General features: G+C 34.8%; 1 protein-coding gene across 9 annotated transcripts in view; it reads right to left on the bottom strand.

The window, feature by feature from the left end:
* Positions 1-603: 603 nt before the first annotated feature.
* LOC126822432 (striatin) overlaps positions 604-16,525 on the bottom strand; it is a 40,629-nt gene continuing 24,707 nt past the window's right edge. For all 9 annotated transcript variants that reach the window (XM_056101512.1, XM_056101517.1, XM_056101515.1 and 6 more), the window contains 8 exons: positions 16,012-16,175; positions 14,481-14,656; positions 12,779-12,948; positions 11,405-11,572; positions 10,828-10,968; positions 10,055-10,162; positions 9,610-9,696; positions 604-8,760 (listed from right to left, as the gene is read on the bottom strand). In XM_056101512.1, the coding sequence (XP_055957487.1) occupies positions 8,591-8,760; positions 9,610-9,696; positions 10,055-10,162; positions 10,828-10,968; positions 11,405-11,572; positions 12,779-12,948; positions 14,481-14,656; positions 16,012-16,175 (1,184 nt within the window). In that variant the 3' untranslated portion in view covers positions 604-8,590. The remainder of the gene's footprint in view (positions 8,761-9,609; positions 9,697-10,054; positions 10,163-10,827; positions 10,969-11,404; positions 11,573-12,778; positions 12,949-14,480; positions 14,657-16,011; positions 16,176-16,525) is intronic.

Raw genomic sequence — 16,525 nt, 5'->3', positions numbered from 1 at the left:
CAGCTGTCTAGTTGTTCGGATGGTACAAAAAATCGATGTCCCGTGTACACATTGGCATGCACGTAAAAGATCCCTTGCCAGTTGGAATTCGATATAAGAGTAGGCCATAGTGCCATTGTCTGGGCAAAATTTCCCTCATAGCACACTGTATGGCATAAGCCCGTCTTTATTAACCCAGTCGTAGCAGACGGTAGGACATTAAACCCCATTTCATTTCATCTCTTTTATTGGAATGTTGCCAATACCCCCAACCCCACCCTAAGTATGTAATTAAAGCGTATATTTGAAATTTGAATGAATGCACTAAAAAAAAAAGAGAGAGAAATGGGGTTTAAAGTCCATTCGACACAAACTAGGTCATTCGGGACTAACACATGGTTCAATTTTATTTCAATAATTCACTTGCGCGTAGGGGTCTTTAGCTGTGGGTGGAAACCTGAGAACACACAGGAGGTTGGACAGGCAACCCTACTCCTTGTCATGTACAACCGGGGAATCGAAACCACGGCAGTTGACTCAATGACAGACCTTATGATACAGCACGCATGTACTAACCATTCGGCCATCCACCCCCTGCGAAAAAACAAAGAAACAAAACATATCCACTTTCAAATTAGATTTATATAATATAATTAAATACAATACAGTATTCTAGTTGACAATCTGGAGGTTGTAATGAGTCTAGTTGACAATCAAGAGGTTGTAATGAGTCTAGTTGACAATCAAGAGGTTGTAATGAGTCTAGTTGACAATCAAGAGGTTGTAATGAGTCTAGTTGACAATCAAGAGGTTGTAATGAGTCTAGTTGACAATCAAGAGCTTGTAATGAGTCCTGTTTTTTTTATGTATGAACTACCTGATATATGACTATCTCAATATCTATATCTTTAACCCTGTCAGTTACATAGTCTTAAAATACAGATGTGACCTCATCCTTGAATGTTGGCGTACCATTATTTCAAATAATGCTACACTAGTTGAAATATTGGACCCGCGTGACGTATTTCATTGAAATGCACATGCTGGATAGTGTCTGTATTTTAAGTTATTTAATCGTCTGGTGCAAGACATTGCGTAATATATAGATATAGCCCTTGTGCAATATCAAATTATTATTTAATGTCTAGCACTCAACCATTAAACTACACTTAATTTAAAATATCTCAATGCTGTCAGCAAAATAGTTTGTATTTTTATTTTAACTTATTAATAATTTATTCTAGGGTGATGGTCCTATCAAGTAGTCTTGGTCACCCAGAACCTCCTAGTCTTCAATGTAGGGATATTTTTCTGGATGATAGAGACTAGGTATCAACATGCACTATGAATAAATAAAATACATGTTTTTCTTACAAGGACAGGTGACTTTATCTAGACAATACTTTAATGAGTGGTATTTAGTAACTGAACAGTGACACACAAAACACTATTTATGGAATGACAATAACTGGTTTATCATTTGGGGGGGGGGGGGCAGGGAGGGAGGGAGGGAGGGAGGGAGGGAGAGAGAGAGAGAGAGGGAGAGAGAGAGAGACCTCAAACTAGGTCATTTAGGGACTAACCCCATAGGGGTCTTTAACAGTGGGAGGAAGCTAGAGGACCCAGAGAAAATGCAGAAGGTTGGATAAGCGACCTATCCGTGAAACCACGCTGAATCAATGACAGACCTTATGATTGAACACACACTCTAACCATCGCCTTCCCCCACCCCCCCAGATCGTGGAAACATTGTGTGTTAATAACCTAGTATTTGTTATTCCATAAATAGTTTTTAGTGTATGGAATATGGAGTATGATCTATACAATGTATTAAAGATGTATTATATTAGAGCTAATTCTGCCTATTATAGCTCCTTGTTCTCACTTCAAATGATATCAACTCCCTAAACCGTCGGATGGAAGAGAAATTTAATGGATTAGACCATTCACGCCATTTAATTGGTTAACGTTAAAATGGAAAATCAAGACTTTGTTTATTATCGTACCAACGACAATCGCAACTACGATATTCTTGTCAAAACTTCAATCATTCATAACTTTGTTCAGAATAGAGTAATTTGACTCATTATTTATTTTATGGCAAGAACATCCAGCTCTTTATCTAAATTTTACATAATGTATCTTTAATATTTTCTATGATAAAGTTTCCCTAATGATAAAATAAGTTGTCAGATATATAGCACATATGGTGTGAAGATTGACTAATTTACATAAAAATAATTATTTTGAACAGAATCATCACCGATCGGTACATTCTATATATATAAACCAAAATATCAAGTTGTTTTAATTTTATCATGGAATAAGATTGAAGAAATTCTTTTTTGTTTTTTTAGTCCGTTTATTTGGCTCTATTCAAACTATATGATACAGAACCATGACAAATTCAGAGTCAGAGATTGTTGATATTATATTGTTAGTTTTGTATGATTATAATGGATACTTAAAAAAACAACATTCTACATTCAATCATTCCAGTTACAACACCGTTTAAACTTTCCTCTTAAAGGACAATATTGGTGCCAGTCATTATAATAACTTTTGGTCTTCGAAGGAATTATTAGTGAGCAGAAATTCACCCATGTATCTGTTATCACTCGTCACTTCAGCCAGTTATATAGAGGGATAACTCGTGTTTTCCTTTTGCGTTCGTCACTTCCAATTGTTGAAGTATTGATTACGCATCTATCATAACAATGATCTCTGTGATAAAATAATAGTTGGAACGTGTTTAACCAGTTCTATCACATATGTGATAATGACAGGCACCAATATTGTCCTTTAAACTCATTCAAATTATAAATAAAAAGCATAAAAAAAAGCTCATCGAATGTTTGTACCTTTTGCTAAATTCTCTCGCGTATAATAAACAAAAGTTCTGAGATGCCCATACTCTATTCTATGGACCAACTGAGAATATTGGAATAAATTTCCCTTCAGAAGATTCTCTACATACAAATGTCTAAAGGCTTGTATGCGAAAATCTTCCAAATAATATTGGTCCTGCTGTACTGCTTGCAGATATGGTAAATACCACTTCACAAGCTGTAAATAACATTTCATACCCTCGGCAACACACTGTAAATTGATATTCAAATCAAACCAAATGCTTTAAATATATTTCAATTTTTTATATCATGCATTTACAGTAGACAATAAACCAGATTTTTACTCAAAAGGACTATAAATTAGATAGTATATTTTGCAAACACCATGTTCTAACTGTGAATACCATATTAGTCCTTCTGTTTAACAGGCCTATTGGTTGTGATTAACGTATATACCACTTCATTAGTTGTAAACACCATGTTCTAATTGTGACAATAAACCAGATTTTTACATATATGGACTACAAATTGCATTGTATATTTTGTAAATACAACTTCACTAGTTGTATACACTATGTTTTAACAGTAAATACCATATAAGTTATTGCATGTTGACAGCATATTTGATATTAAAACCTTTCATGTAATAATTCATATTTAGGCAGGGCTCAACGTCCCGCTTCCACCCAATCAGATTAAAATACAGATCTATATTTCGTTTCGTTTTTTTATACTTTCGATGGCCTACACTACAAGAAGATCTGACCAGTTGTTGTGATAGGTCACGTCAGAGGCCATACGAGCGGCAAGTGAGCCTATGACGTCAGACATCTGATTAACCAATCAGCATTAGTGTTACTGGTGGATTTGCCACAGTTGTGTGCAAAACACGCCTAAAGCTTGCCGTAACAGACCGTTTCATCGGCTAATACCTCACACTATTCAGAACACGTCAATGATAACAACTCTTTCAGATCCTAGAGTAGTAAAATGAAATTTTGAACTATAAAAAACGAAACGAAATAGAGAGAGAGAGAGAAATGGGGTTTAACGTCCACTCGACACAAACTAGGCCATTTCTAGACTAACATATGGTTCAATTTTTATTTCAATAATTCGCTTGCGCGTAGGGGTCTTTAGCAGTGGGAGGAAACCGGAGGACCTGGAGAAAACCCACGAGGTTGGACAGGCGACCCTCGAAACGTAATAGGATCTATGTTTTAATTTGATTGGCTTCCACCGAGGGTGATATTAAAACATTTACATTTAATAAATAATGAGATAAACCAATAAACCACATTTTAATCTACAGGTTGTTTTTCTTTTTCAATAAAATAAAATCTATTTTCACAATGGTTACAATGATGTCCAGTGATAATTTACTAAAATGATTTTGATGAAGATGAAGCTATTTAATTTTGTTTATATTTTTTCAGCAGCCATTCTCAAATTTTGTTTATCAAAAGCAGCAATCAAAACAGGTTATCGATAACCATAAATTAATTTAATGCACATACACACATTTAGATATCAATCCACCATATTACTAACTTTATTAAACAAATAAAGAAATTTGTGTCCCAAGTCCCTTCACGAATTAGTTTCCAGTGCCTGTTTCTCGAAATCTTAACTAAAGATAATATCCAAATTTTAGTAGATATTTCAATTTTGATTGGCTAAGCACTAAAATCAATCTAATATTATCCAATCAAATTACTAAAATTTGGATTTTATCTTAGTTAAAATTTGTGTCCCAAGCCCTTCATGAATTACTTTCCAGATTCGTAACATTGCTGTAAGGAAGTCTAAGCATTAGATACTAGTGGTTTAAATTTTAAATTTTAATTCATAATGGTTTCACACATAATTCAAAATGGTGGGTAAAGTTTGGGAATGGCCGCCACATAAATTTGAATAGAATAGTAAAAAGGTGTTTAACATGATCCTAGAGAAAATAAATACAAATTGTTTTTTTTTTTTTGTAAATTCACACGACAGACTAAATCTAGTTTATAATATTTATCATAATACAATATAAATTCATCTATTTGAAAATATCTTTATACACAAGCAACCTGACCTTTGACCTCACAAGATGACCTTGATGAATTACTATTTAAAAGCTGAAGTGGGAGGATCGTTGCTATGGTAACCTTTTAGTTGCCATATCAACTCTATACACAATGACTATATACATATATAATTTGTTTCTAAGAACTTGTGAGATTAAATTAAATAAAGTTACCATAGTAACATGGCATCAATATAAATTACAAATTAGTCACAAAAAAAAAAAGTTTTTTGGTATATTTGCATATTTGATTGATTTGTCATGAATTTTCGATCATTATTTTGATAAGAAATCATCCTTTTTTTCTTATTGCAGTTTTATATAAAAATCTCAAGAGAACTAGAACCGTTTACAGCAAGCTGCTTTAAAGGTACAAGACAGCTTCAATTTGGGTAACAGAAAGAAAGTTGTTCTGTTTGTTTTAAACAGAACGATTTACAGCTTAGCGCTTTAAAGCAAGCCACTTTAAAGGAACACAACGACTTCAATTTGGGTAAAAGAAATAATTTGGTTTTTTTAAATACTCGGATGTGTTATTTGATCAGTGATCTGGTAAAATATTCTCAGAGGCTGATTTTGTTTATTAATTTGAATTCTGTTATTTAACTGTTGAAAGCAAAATCTCTTATATTGCCTAAAAATCTTAATTTGGAAGAATCAAATGTTTTGAAGTATTATTTTGTCCAAAAAATATATTTTATAAAATTCTCCATCTTAGAATATGACTTACTCATTAATTTTAATTATTATTGTTCGATTTATATAGAGCTTCATTACACATGAGTGTTTCCAAGTGCACGAATTCTGTTATTTGATTGTTGGAAGCAAACACTTTTATTTCAACATTAATCCAAGAACATCAAGTTTTAAATTTACAAGGGCATCAATCTATTAAAACCAGATCAGATTGGATCAAAAGGATTGTATTATTCTTTCACCCAAATTAAAAAGATCCTATGCTTTTAATGAACACTCATAAGATTGGATCCAAAAGATTGTATTATTCTTTCACCCAAATTAAAAAGATCATATGATTTTATAAATTTATTATTCTAAGGTGCATGTGAAACTAATAAATAACTTATAATACAAGACATAATTTACAGTAAAAAACAGAAAATAACAAAAGCACCTGAAAATTCAAATAAGCCATTTTAAGTATTCTATGCAATTAATTTACACCAAGTTCCCTAGGGTCACAAAAAGTTGATTTTCTTTTCTTTGGGAACACATGTTTATATTTTTCTTATTTCTTTGGTAAAAATATTAATTTAAAAAACCAAAACTTCTTAGTTACAGTGTTCAAAAGCTCTTAGTTCCAAATTTGTAAGTTTTGAAATTCTAAATGAAATATCTTTCATGTGATTGAAGAAGCCATTTATTCAGAACGACACAGAATAGAAAATCAAAATGGCTTGGTCTAGTTAGACTGTAACCCAGGTATCATTTAATCTTGTGTATCTAGCACTAATTTCTTTCACATGCATTTAATATCAAATCTCTGTTTAAAAATTTGTAAAAATCATTTAAAATCACCAAAAATCAACCAATTTGTACTTGTGTTGACTGATTAATTTTGATAATGAGTGTCCAGTTTGTAAGTATTTAATTTCCTGAACACTGTTCAAAAATTAATCATTATACATTATTAATTAATTGGGTTGTTTATTTTTTTTAACAGTGATTGAAGGATTTATGGTGATTTTAACAGTTTTTACGAATTTTTAAACAAAGATTGGATATTAAATGAATGTGAAAGAATGTGAGAGCCACCTGATAAATCGGAATATTTTTATAATCCATAAACTTGTAATATAATAAAGAAATTGCACGTACATGTGGATCAATCAGAAATATTTAATTTTTGTTTAATTTCATAAAGAAGGAATCACACAATAAATCTTTCAGCAGACGGAGCAAACCCCCGAGCACGATTTTTTCACAGAACTCTTGTAGCGAGTAAAACCACTAATAATGTACATTCTAATAATAATAATAATAATGGTATTGAATATATTTACAATATTGGATAGGGGTGGGTTAGTGTCCGTTAATTAGGCAATATACACTTGTTTCCTTGGTTACAAACATTCAATCAACTGAACGCAACTTTGTTACAAAATATTACAATAATATTACAAATATTGTTACAAATATTGTTACAAATATTACTATGATTATTCCGACATAGATGAATATAAAATGGACTCGAGACTGGAACAGTGGACAAGAGCATAAAGCAATTAATTAATTGCGCTATGTTCGAGTGTGCATGAACGCATGAAAATCGATCAGCAGGTTTTCTCCATTTTATATCTATCTCTGGTACGAATATAGCGTATGGTATAAACTACAGCCTTAACATAACAACCGAGATAAATCTCCCTCTATTCCATAATAGATTAATCCATATTCAATCACAGGATGCAGATTTGATACACAAAAGAGACTATCCTATTCTCCATTAAAGGGGGATTTATTATTCTGTCATTTATGATTTAAGTGTAGAAGTACATAACTATCGTGGCACAGCAGAATGAATTAAAACTTTCTGTTGACACAAAGAAAGTAAATTAAAAGGGGACAATGTAAATTCTTGGTTGAACTTTCTGGAATTTATTCCTCTTAACCTAGAGACTTAGGGTGACAATCGTTTAAAATGAAAGTAGTACTTCCTGAATAAGTACGTCAACCAATCAGATCATGTGATTGTAACGTCGTCAGAGTGATGCTATTTTCTCTGACAATATACAAATTCAATATATATTATCAGATTTGAAGTTCCAAGTTTTCTAATCAAATTATAATTTTTCTTTAGAATGAAAAAGAGAGAATCAACACAAATTAGGTCACTTTGGGACTAACACATGGTTCGATTCTATTTCAATAATTCACTTGAGCGTAAGGGTATTTGGCTGTGGGAGGAAACCGTAGAAAACAAATGAGATTAGACAGGCCCCTCACACAAAAATCACATCATAGACATTAATTTTGAATAATTTTGAATATTATAGCTGCCTGTTTTGATCGCTACAGACAAATATTGTAATTTATCAATAAGTTAATTTTATCTCGGAGTATTTAGAAACACTACTTCAAAGATACATTATGTAAGAGCTACATCTGCCTATTGCAGGTCTTTATTTTGGCTTCAAATGCTATATAAGCTATTATTTATACATATATTCACATGGCAAGACCCTAATCAACTCGTTAGACCATCGGATGGCTGAGATTAAAATGAATTAGAAGACCTGTGAGAATTAAAAATTTAACGATACAATGGATAATCGAGACATATATTATTCATTATCTATTTTCGAACTATTATAGCAAGAATGGCCAGCTCTTTATCTAAATCTTACATAATGTATCTTTAACCCAAGCAGTCATTTGTTCTAGGTATTGGCTTCACAAGACTGGATGAACATACAGGGTGTAGAAACGACTGGAAGTTTATTCTACATTGTTACTTTTCTTGCGATCATTGTCAATCTTCTTCTTTCATTGTCTCGGGTGACTTTGAGTTTCTTTCTGTTCGCAGAAGGGTCGTTGGAGTTAAGAGCAGACGATGGCTTTCGATTAGATAGGATGATTTGTCAACAACTGCTACTATTTACAGTCCCGAGACCATTGCTGTGCCACGGTGTGAAATAATTTTAATTTGTTCCTAGTCTAAAGATGACGCGTGTCAGACAAAAACTTTTGCCAGAGCATCCGCCCCTGCGCTCGCTATGTAGGGTTTCTGAGGGTGGAAGGCAACGTCATGTATCGATTCATCAAATTTCTTACGATGTGACGTTATTTCTTGCACACATGTTTTACTGTCTAAATTCCATAATCTTATTGAACAATCGTGGCCTGAAAAAGAAAAAGAAACAAAAAGATTAATAAAAGTAAAAAAAAATAATTTAACACCAAACTAGATAATTTTTCGTACAATAAGAGACCACAATCCATGGAGTCGATACATGCCTATATCAAAAAGAACTGAGATTTTTGCAATATTAACCTACATTTAAAGTTTTGTCAAGATCGAACAAAAATTGTGACCTGTAGTGTGTCCGCAAACAAATTGTACAAACAGGGCCCATAATCCATGAAGTTACGGTCCGATAAATGCCAATATCAAAAGGAACTGAGATCTTTGTGATATAAACCTACATTTAAAGTTTCGTCAAAATCGGATAAAAACTGTGACCTGTAGAGTGTCCACACACAAAATGTGAACGGACGGATGTCTGCACAGGGGCAATGACAATATGCATCCACATGAAAAATGTGGGCGTATAATATTGGTGCCACATTTGTCACACTTCCGGATACTGGCTTGAAAAATATGTACAGCTTTGCTTTGGCCATGCGGCAATTCACCCCATAGACATTCTAGCAACAAGTCCAGAATCTTGACCACACATGCATGAAATGAAATGGGGTTTAACGTCCTACTGTTTTGCTCCAAACTGGGCTAATGGAGACGGGAATATGTCATACAGTGCTATGAGGGAAATTTTGCCTGGACAGCGGCACTACGGCCTACTCTTATATCGAATTCCAACTGTCAAGGGATCTTTTACGTGCATGCCAATGTGTACACAGGACCTCACTTTTTTTGTCCCATCCGAATGACTAGACAGCTGTCCTTGTCAGGCCACACATGCATGCATACTGAGATTTACATACAAGATTTGAAAGAAATATACAACTTACTTCCTGATAAAAGATATAATCCATTTGGATCGACAGCTAAACAAGTTACAGAATCTAAATGGGCTACCATAGAATGAACTATTTGACCTGTAAAATAAATATTATAATAGCTTGATATAAAGAAATGGGCTACCATAGAATGAACTATTTGACCTGTAAAATAAATATCATAATAACTTGAGATATAGAAAGAAAGAGAGAGAGAGAGAAATGGGGTTTAACGTCCACTTGACAAAAACTATGTCCTTTTGAGACTAACATATGATTCAATTCTATTTCAATAATTTGCTTGCGTGTAGGTTTTTTTTTTCTTTTAGCTGTGGGAGGAAATTGGAGAAAACCCACAAGGTCAGACAGACGCCAGCTGACTCATGACATACCATCCACCCCACCCACGAATGGGATATAACGTCACCGACTGGGTTAATAAGGAGGGAATACCGACCTGTATTATTATCAAAGAATCGAATATGTCTATCTTCATGTGCTGTTATAGTTAAAGGTAAAGTAGGATGACTAATAACACGATTTATCTGATTTGTAGAACTTGAATCTGAAAATAAAAATATTATTAGAAAGGTTCAACATCCACTTGACAAGAACTAGGTACAATTTTATTTTAATAATTCCCTTGTGCTTAGGTGTCTTTAGCAGTGAGAGGAAACCTACAAGACTGAAAAGGCAATCCTAATCCTCGACTTAATGACAGACCTTATGATCAAAAGTGCATGTTACATTACTTAATCGACCCAACCCCAATTCGATATCAGACCTTATAACTTAAAGTGCATATTAAGTTAGACCACTCGATTCACCCAACCCCAATTCGATAAGACAGATCTTTTGATCTAAAGTGCATATTGTTTTAGATCACTCGATTCACCCAACCCCACCTCGATGATGACAGACCTTATGGTCTGAAGCACATGTTAGATAACTCGATTCACACATCCCCACCTCAATGAAGACAGACCTTATGGTCTGAAGCACATGTTAGATCACTCGATCCACCCAACCCCATTTCAATGATCTAAAGAGCATACGTTTGACTACCACCAGATAATAAAGAGTATACATTGTGCTTGATAACGATAAGAGGATACGTGTCGAAACGTTGTGCTTTTGGAATAAAATCAGTGATTGTTTCCCATAAAAATTGTGTTCTGTTAATGTGTTTCCTAATCGCTAAATTCCACTTAAAGATTGAGTCTACAATACCTGAGTTTTGTTTAGTTTCTAATTTTAGCACTTGTTGTCCAGTTTCTAAATCATAAATATAAGTATTAGAAGAGGTATAACTAGCAACCATTTGACTTGGATCACATCGAACGAAATCTACACTAGTAGGTACTCCATCTTCTGTAATTATATACATATATACATTATATTTGTAACATCTACTAACTCAGGCTATACAACAGTTATATGTAGATCAGTATTTTTTGTTCATTTTGAGTGTTGTCTGTGTCACTATAGGCCCAGGGATTGTACAGCACTTTAGACACTTATGGGGTTTAATGTCAACTTGACACAAACTAGTTCATTTCGGGGCAAACATATGGTTCTTTAGCAGTGGGAGTAAACAGGTAGACCGGGAGAAAACTCATGAGGTTGGACAGGCGACCCTACTCCTTGTCACGTAAAACCGAGGAATCGAAACCAGGGCAGTTGACTCAATGACACCTTATGATGCAACGCGCACGTGCTAACGATTCGACCATCCAACCTCTATTTTGTTTTACATGTACTAAGCGTACCTGTATCTACTGTAAAAGGTATTCAGTATAATATTTACCTGTATCTACTGTGAAGGTATTAAGTAACGGTGATTTGGTACCTGGACTCCACAATCTGACAGTACCATCACCCGAACATGATAATACATGAGATTTACTACTGTGAATAGATAAACCCCATACAGCATCCGTGTGGGCAATTAACGTATCTTGTAATACACTAGGATCTGAAATAATACAAGTCAAAATATTCTTATTCATTTATAAAAACAAACTACATAGGGTTTAACATTCACTCGACACAAACTACATCATTTCAGGACGAACATATGGTTCAACCTTTTTTCAATAATTCGAATGCGTGTAGGGGGAGTTAGTAGTTGGAGGAAACCAGAGGACCCAGAGAAAACCCACAAGGTTGGACAGGTGACCCTACTCCTTGCCACGTACACCCGGGGAATCGAAACCACGCCACATGCTAATCATTTGGCTATCCAACCCCCTGATTCATTTATAAATATTAAAGAGAGGGAGGGGGAGAAATGGGGTTTAACGTCCACTCGACACAGATTAGATCATTTTGGGACTAACACATATTTATATTTTATTTCATTAATCTGCTTGTGCATAGGGAGCTTTAGCAGTGAGAGGAAACCGGAGGACCCGGAGAAAACCCATGAGGTTGGACAGGAGACACCACTCCTTGTCATGTACAGCCAGGGAATTATAAAAACAAACTACATAGTAATACACTAGGATCTGAAAGAGCGATAGGGTTTAACGTCCCCTCAACACAAACTAAGTCATTTCAAGACTAATATATTTAATTTTATTTCATATTTCAATAATTCACTTCAGCGTACGGTTCTTTAGTAGTGGGAGGAAACTGGCAGACCCCGTAAAACCCACATGGTTGTACAGGCGACTGTATTCCTCACCACATACAAGCAGGGAATCTAAACCACGCCACTTGACTCATTGACAGACCTTATGATTTAAAGAGGATGGGTTATATCACTTTAAGTACAAACACTGTAACCCAGGTATCATTTAAAATTGGGTTACCACTAATTTCTTTCACATTCGTTTAATATCAAATCATTGTTTAAAAATTCTTAAAAATCGTTTAAAATCATCCCAGTTTTTTCAAACTATATGTTATTATCATTTCTATATTCAATGCCATGAACTAATCTGCATGAAGATATTTTTGATACTAAAATTACATATATATGCAATGGAGAATTTTAAATAAAAAGACTCATTCATAAGGCAAAAACTCGTCTAGAAACTTTAAAGAATTGATTACCTATTTAAGTATATCAGAGAAAAGTTTACTTATCTCAATATATGTAAATAATTATGTAAATTTGTAATTTATGTTTCTTATTGTGTACTATGAGTATGAAATAAAGAATTATTTGAATACGTACCATATGAATCGTAAGGATCAATATTAGAATTTGGTATATTCCAACATCTAATGGTTGAGTCCATTCCACCACTATAACACTGTTCACCGCTAGCACTAACAGCTAAACACAAGACAGGGCCAACATGTGCTCGAAAAGTATAAACTGGTTCAACATCTAGCGATGTCGTTCTAGAATAACAAATACGAGAGTAAGTACAAAATAGAAACACAGATGCAAACATAAGTCATTTACCGGATAGTTTGTGTTAGAACAGAAACTTAAAGCGAGAATTTCATATGTTCTATGTCTTTTGCTCAATAGGTTGTCAACTCACTATTATACGATCATAGGTGTCATTCTCACACTTAAAACTCATTTACACTGGAAATAACACAATTACCGCCCTTGTTTTTCTATTCTCCCAATGGAATAGCTATCTTCAAAAGTTTGAATTTGAAGTTGAAAATGATATTTTTGCTAATTTCTCAACTGGCAATAGTGAATTATAGGATTATTCTTTAACAAGATATGACTGTTTATAAATACCATCTATTTCAAGGCTTTATTTTAATACATTTTAAAAATATAACTTAAAAATATGAAATTGTCACTTTAAAACATACATTATGCAAGAGCTAAATCTGTCTATTGCAGGTCTTTCTTTAGGCCTAAAATGTTATCTAAATTATTAATTAGACATTAATTAACTTATCCAGACCATAATCAACTCTCGATGGCATCGCTAGCCTGCGATATTTAGCGGATTATGAGCCGATTTACTGCATAATTAAATGGATAATCGAGACTATGCTGTTTATCGTACTGACTTCAGTTATGATGAACGCGGCTAGGCGAAAATTTCAATCGCTTAGTTCTCGGCTCATACTGGATCAATTTGACTGAAATTTTTCAGCAAATTGCCTTTACATTATCTAGTTTTTAACTATTACAGTGAGAACTGCCAACTCGTTATCAAATCTCCCATAATGTATCTTTAAGGGGCATTATAAAACTTGGCATGCTTGTTCTTCGGACAACTAAGCATCAATTAACACACTTTAATTAAAACACAGATCCTAATTCATTTCTTTTTTTTTTTATTGTTCAAAATTTCGTTTTAATTGTCTTTATTGCACTAGGATCTGGAAGAGTTGAAGTGAGGGATTAGCCAATGAAACAGTGTGTTACAGCGAGTTCTTGTTGTGCTGTGCCAAGATTTGTGAAATGAAATTAAATGGGGTTTAACGTCCTACTCCTAAACTGGGCTAATGAAGACGGGCATACGCCATAGAGTGTGCTATGAGGGAAATTTTGCCCGGTCAGCGGCGCTATGGCCTACTCTTATATCGAATTCCAACTGCCAAGGGATCTTTTACGTGCAGGCCAATGTATACACGTGACCTCGGTTTATCGTCCCATCCGAACGACTAGACAGCTGTCCTTGTCAGGCCCTCCGTCCTGCATCACTGGCCTGGATTTGTGGGTAAACCACTAGAAACATTAACGCTAATTGATTAATCAATGTCTGACGACATAGGGTCAAAAGCCGTTCATACGACCTTCCAGTACAACCGGTTAGATCTGCTTGGATCCTTGTCCACAATATGGTCACAATTGTTTGAATTGTGATTTCTCCTGAATTTCAAGATTGCACTGATACCTTATTTGAGCATAGATCTACTATAAGGCAGGATTAATCTATCAAATTTAAACAACTTACTTTTTTGCTGGCACTGTTTTCTGTAGATTCCATAATTTTAAAGTATGATCTTCCGATCCTGTAATTAACACCGGTTCTACAGGATGGAAGGCCAACGCCCTCACACCATCAAAATGGCTTCGTAAAGTATATTTGGCATTCCAGGTTTTCCTGAAGACTTCTTTAGGTGCAGCAATCTATAGAGGGAGAGAGAGATGGGTTTAATGTCCACTCGATACAAACTAGGTCATTTTGGGACTAACATATGATTTAATTTTATTTCAATAATTCGCTTGCCTGTAGACGTCTTTAGCAGTGGGAGGAAACCGGAGGACCCTGAGAAAACCCACGAGGATGGACAGGCGACCCTTCTCCTTGTCACGTTCAACTGCGGATTCGAAACCACGTCAGCTGACTCAATGACAGGCCATATGATACAGCGCGCACGTTCTAACCATACAGCCATCCAACCCCCCAGCAATCTATAGAGAAACAAATTAAATGAATTAAATTAGTGTTTTGACTCCACTTGTCGTTATATTGTAGGCCTACATGGAAAGTTGTAAGTATAAACTACAACTATGTGAAAGGAGAGAGAAATGGGGTTAAAGTTTGACTCGACACAAACTAGGTCATTTTGGGACTAAAATATGGTTTTAATTTTATTTCAATAATTCGCTTGCGCATAGAGGTCTTTAGCAGTGAGAGGAAACCGGGGGACCAGGAGAAAACCCACGAGGTAGAACAGGCGACCCTTCTCCTTGTCACGTTCAACCGGGGATTCGAAACCACATCAGCTGACTCAATGACAGGCCGTATGATACAGCGCGCACGTGCTAACCATTCGGCCATCCAACCCCCCAGCAATCTATAGAGAAACAAATTAAAATAGTGTTTTGACTCCACGTGTCGTTATATAGTAGGCCTACATGGAAAGTTGTAAGTATAAACTACAACTATATGAAAGGAGAGAGAGAGAAATGGGTTTTAACGCCCAATCGACACAAACTAGGTCATTTCGGGACTAAAATATGGTTTTAATTTTATTTCAATAATTCGCTTGCGCGTAGGTCTTTAGCAGTGAGAGGAAACATGAGGACAACGAGAAAACCCACGAGATTGGACAGGTGACCCTACTACATGTACAACTGGGGATTCGACTATGTGAAAGGGCAGGACCAAACTATATGTATTGCCTACATTTGACACCCCAAAAATTCATTGAGACCCAATGTAGGCCTACTACATGTTGATTATTAGACAAAACTTGATGTCTCAAATAGTTTCTTATTGTCCATGGTTGAGGATGGAAGAACATTGTCTAGTTGTTATGAAGTTACAAGTATATATTGGGATGCACATAAAGAAACTTGACGGTTGGAATTTGATAAACAGTAGGCAGATAACCATTTAATTTAATATTTGAATACATAGTAAATGCCTGTAGCGTTTGATCAGTACCCACACCCTTATACTTGCACTACATGGTGTACGTACAGTAAGCCCATATTCATTTCATTTTAGCTGCCCGAGATTGGCCAGAGATACTTACATCATAGCATAATGGATCCGATTCGTTAGTGACAGTTAATCCGGCTAAATCTCCTAATCCTAGCGCCGCATCTAATGCATCTTCATCTGATCCGGCCACACCGCCTAAAATAGGTTTTCTCGAGTTTGACATGGAGAATTGTATAGAATTATTTCCTTGCACAGCTGTTAAAATGAAATTGAATATAAAATTATTATTTTTCTTTCTTTTTTATAAAAAAAACAAGCCATACAAATTACAAAGACTAACTTTAGACTTTTCACATGGTTGACAAATCTCAATCTTATCTTTACTTTATAACTAGAAACTGTACAATCTTTATGTATCAAAAATAATATCCAACATGTTAAAAGTTCTTTCAAATCTTGCATCTTGGGAGCCACAGTGTCTTGCTAGGTAATCAAACAGTATCCTAGTTACGTAGGGTCAGGCAAGGAAAAATGTTGAGTCATTCGGATGTAAATTGCTGTCCCTTGTATATAGCTTGCAATTGGAACTCGAAATAAGAGTAGGC

This window comes from Patella vulgata, chromosome 5, assembly GCF_932274485.2.
Source record: "Patella vulgata chromosome 5, xgPatVulg1.2, whole genome shotgun sequence".
In the NCBI taxonomy this organism is placed as follows: domain Eukaryota; kingdom Metazoa; phylum Mollusca; class Gastropoda; family Patellidae; genus Patella; species Patella vulgata.
Note: the sequence above shows the minus strand (reverse complement) of the source record. Positions and strands in the feature narration are given on the sequence as shown.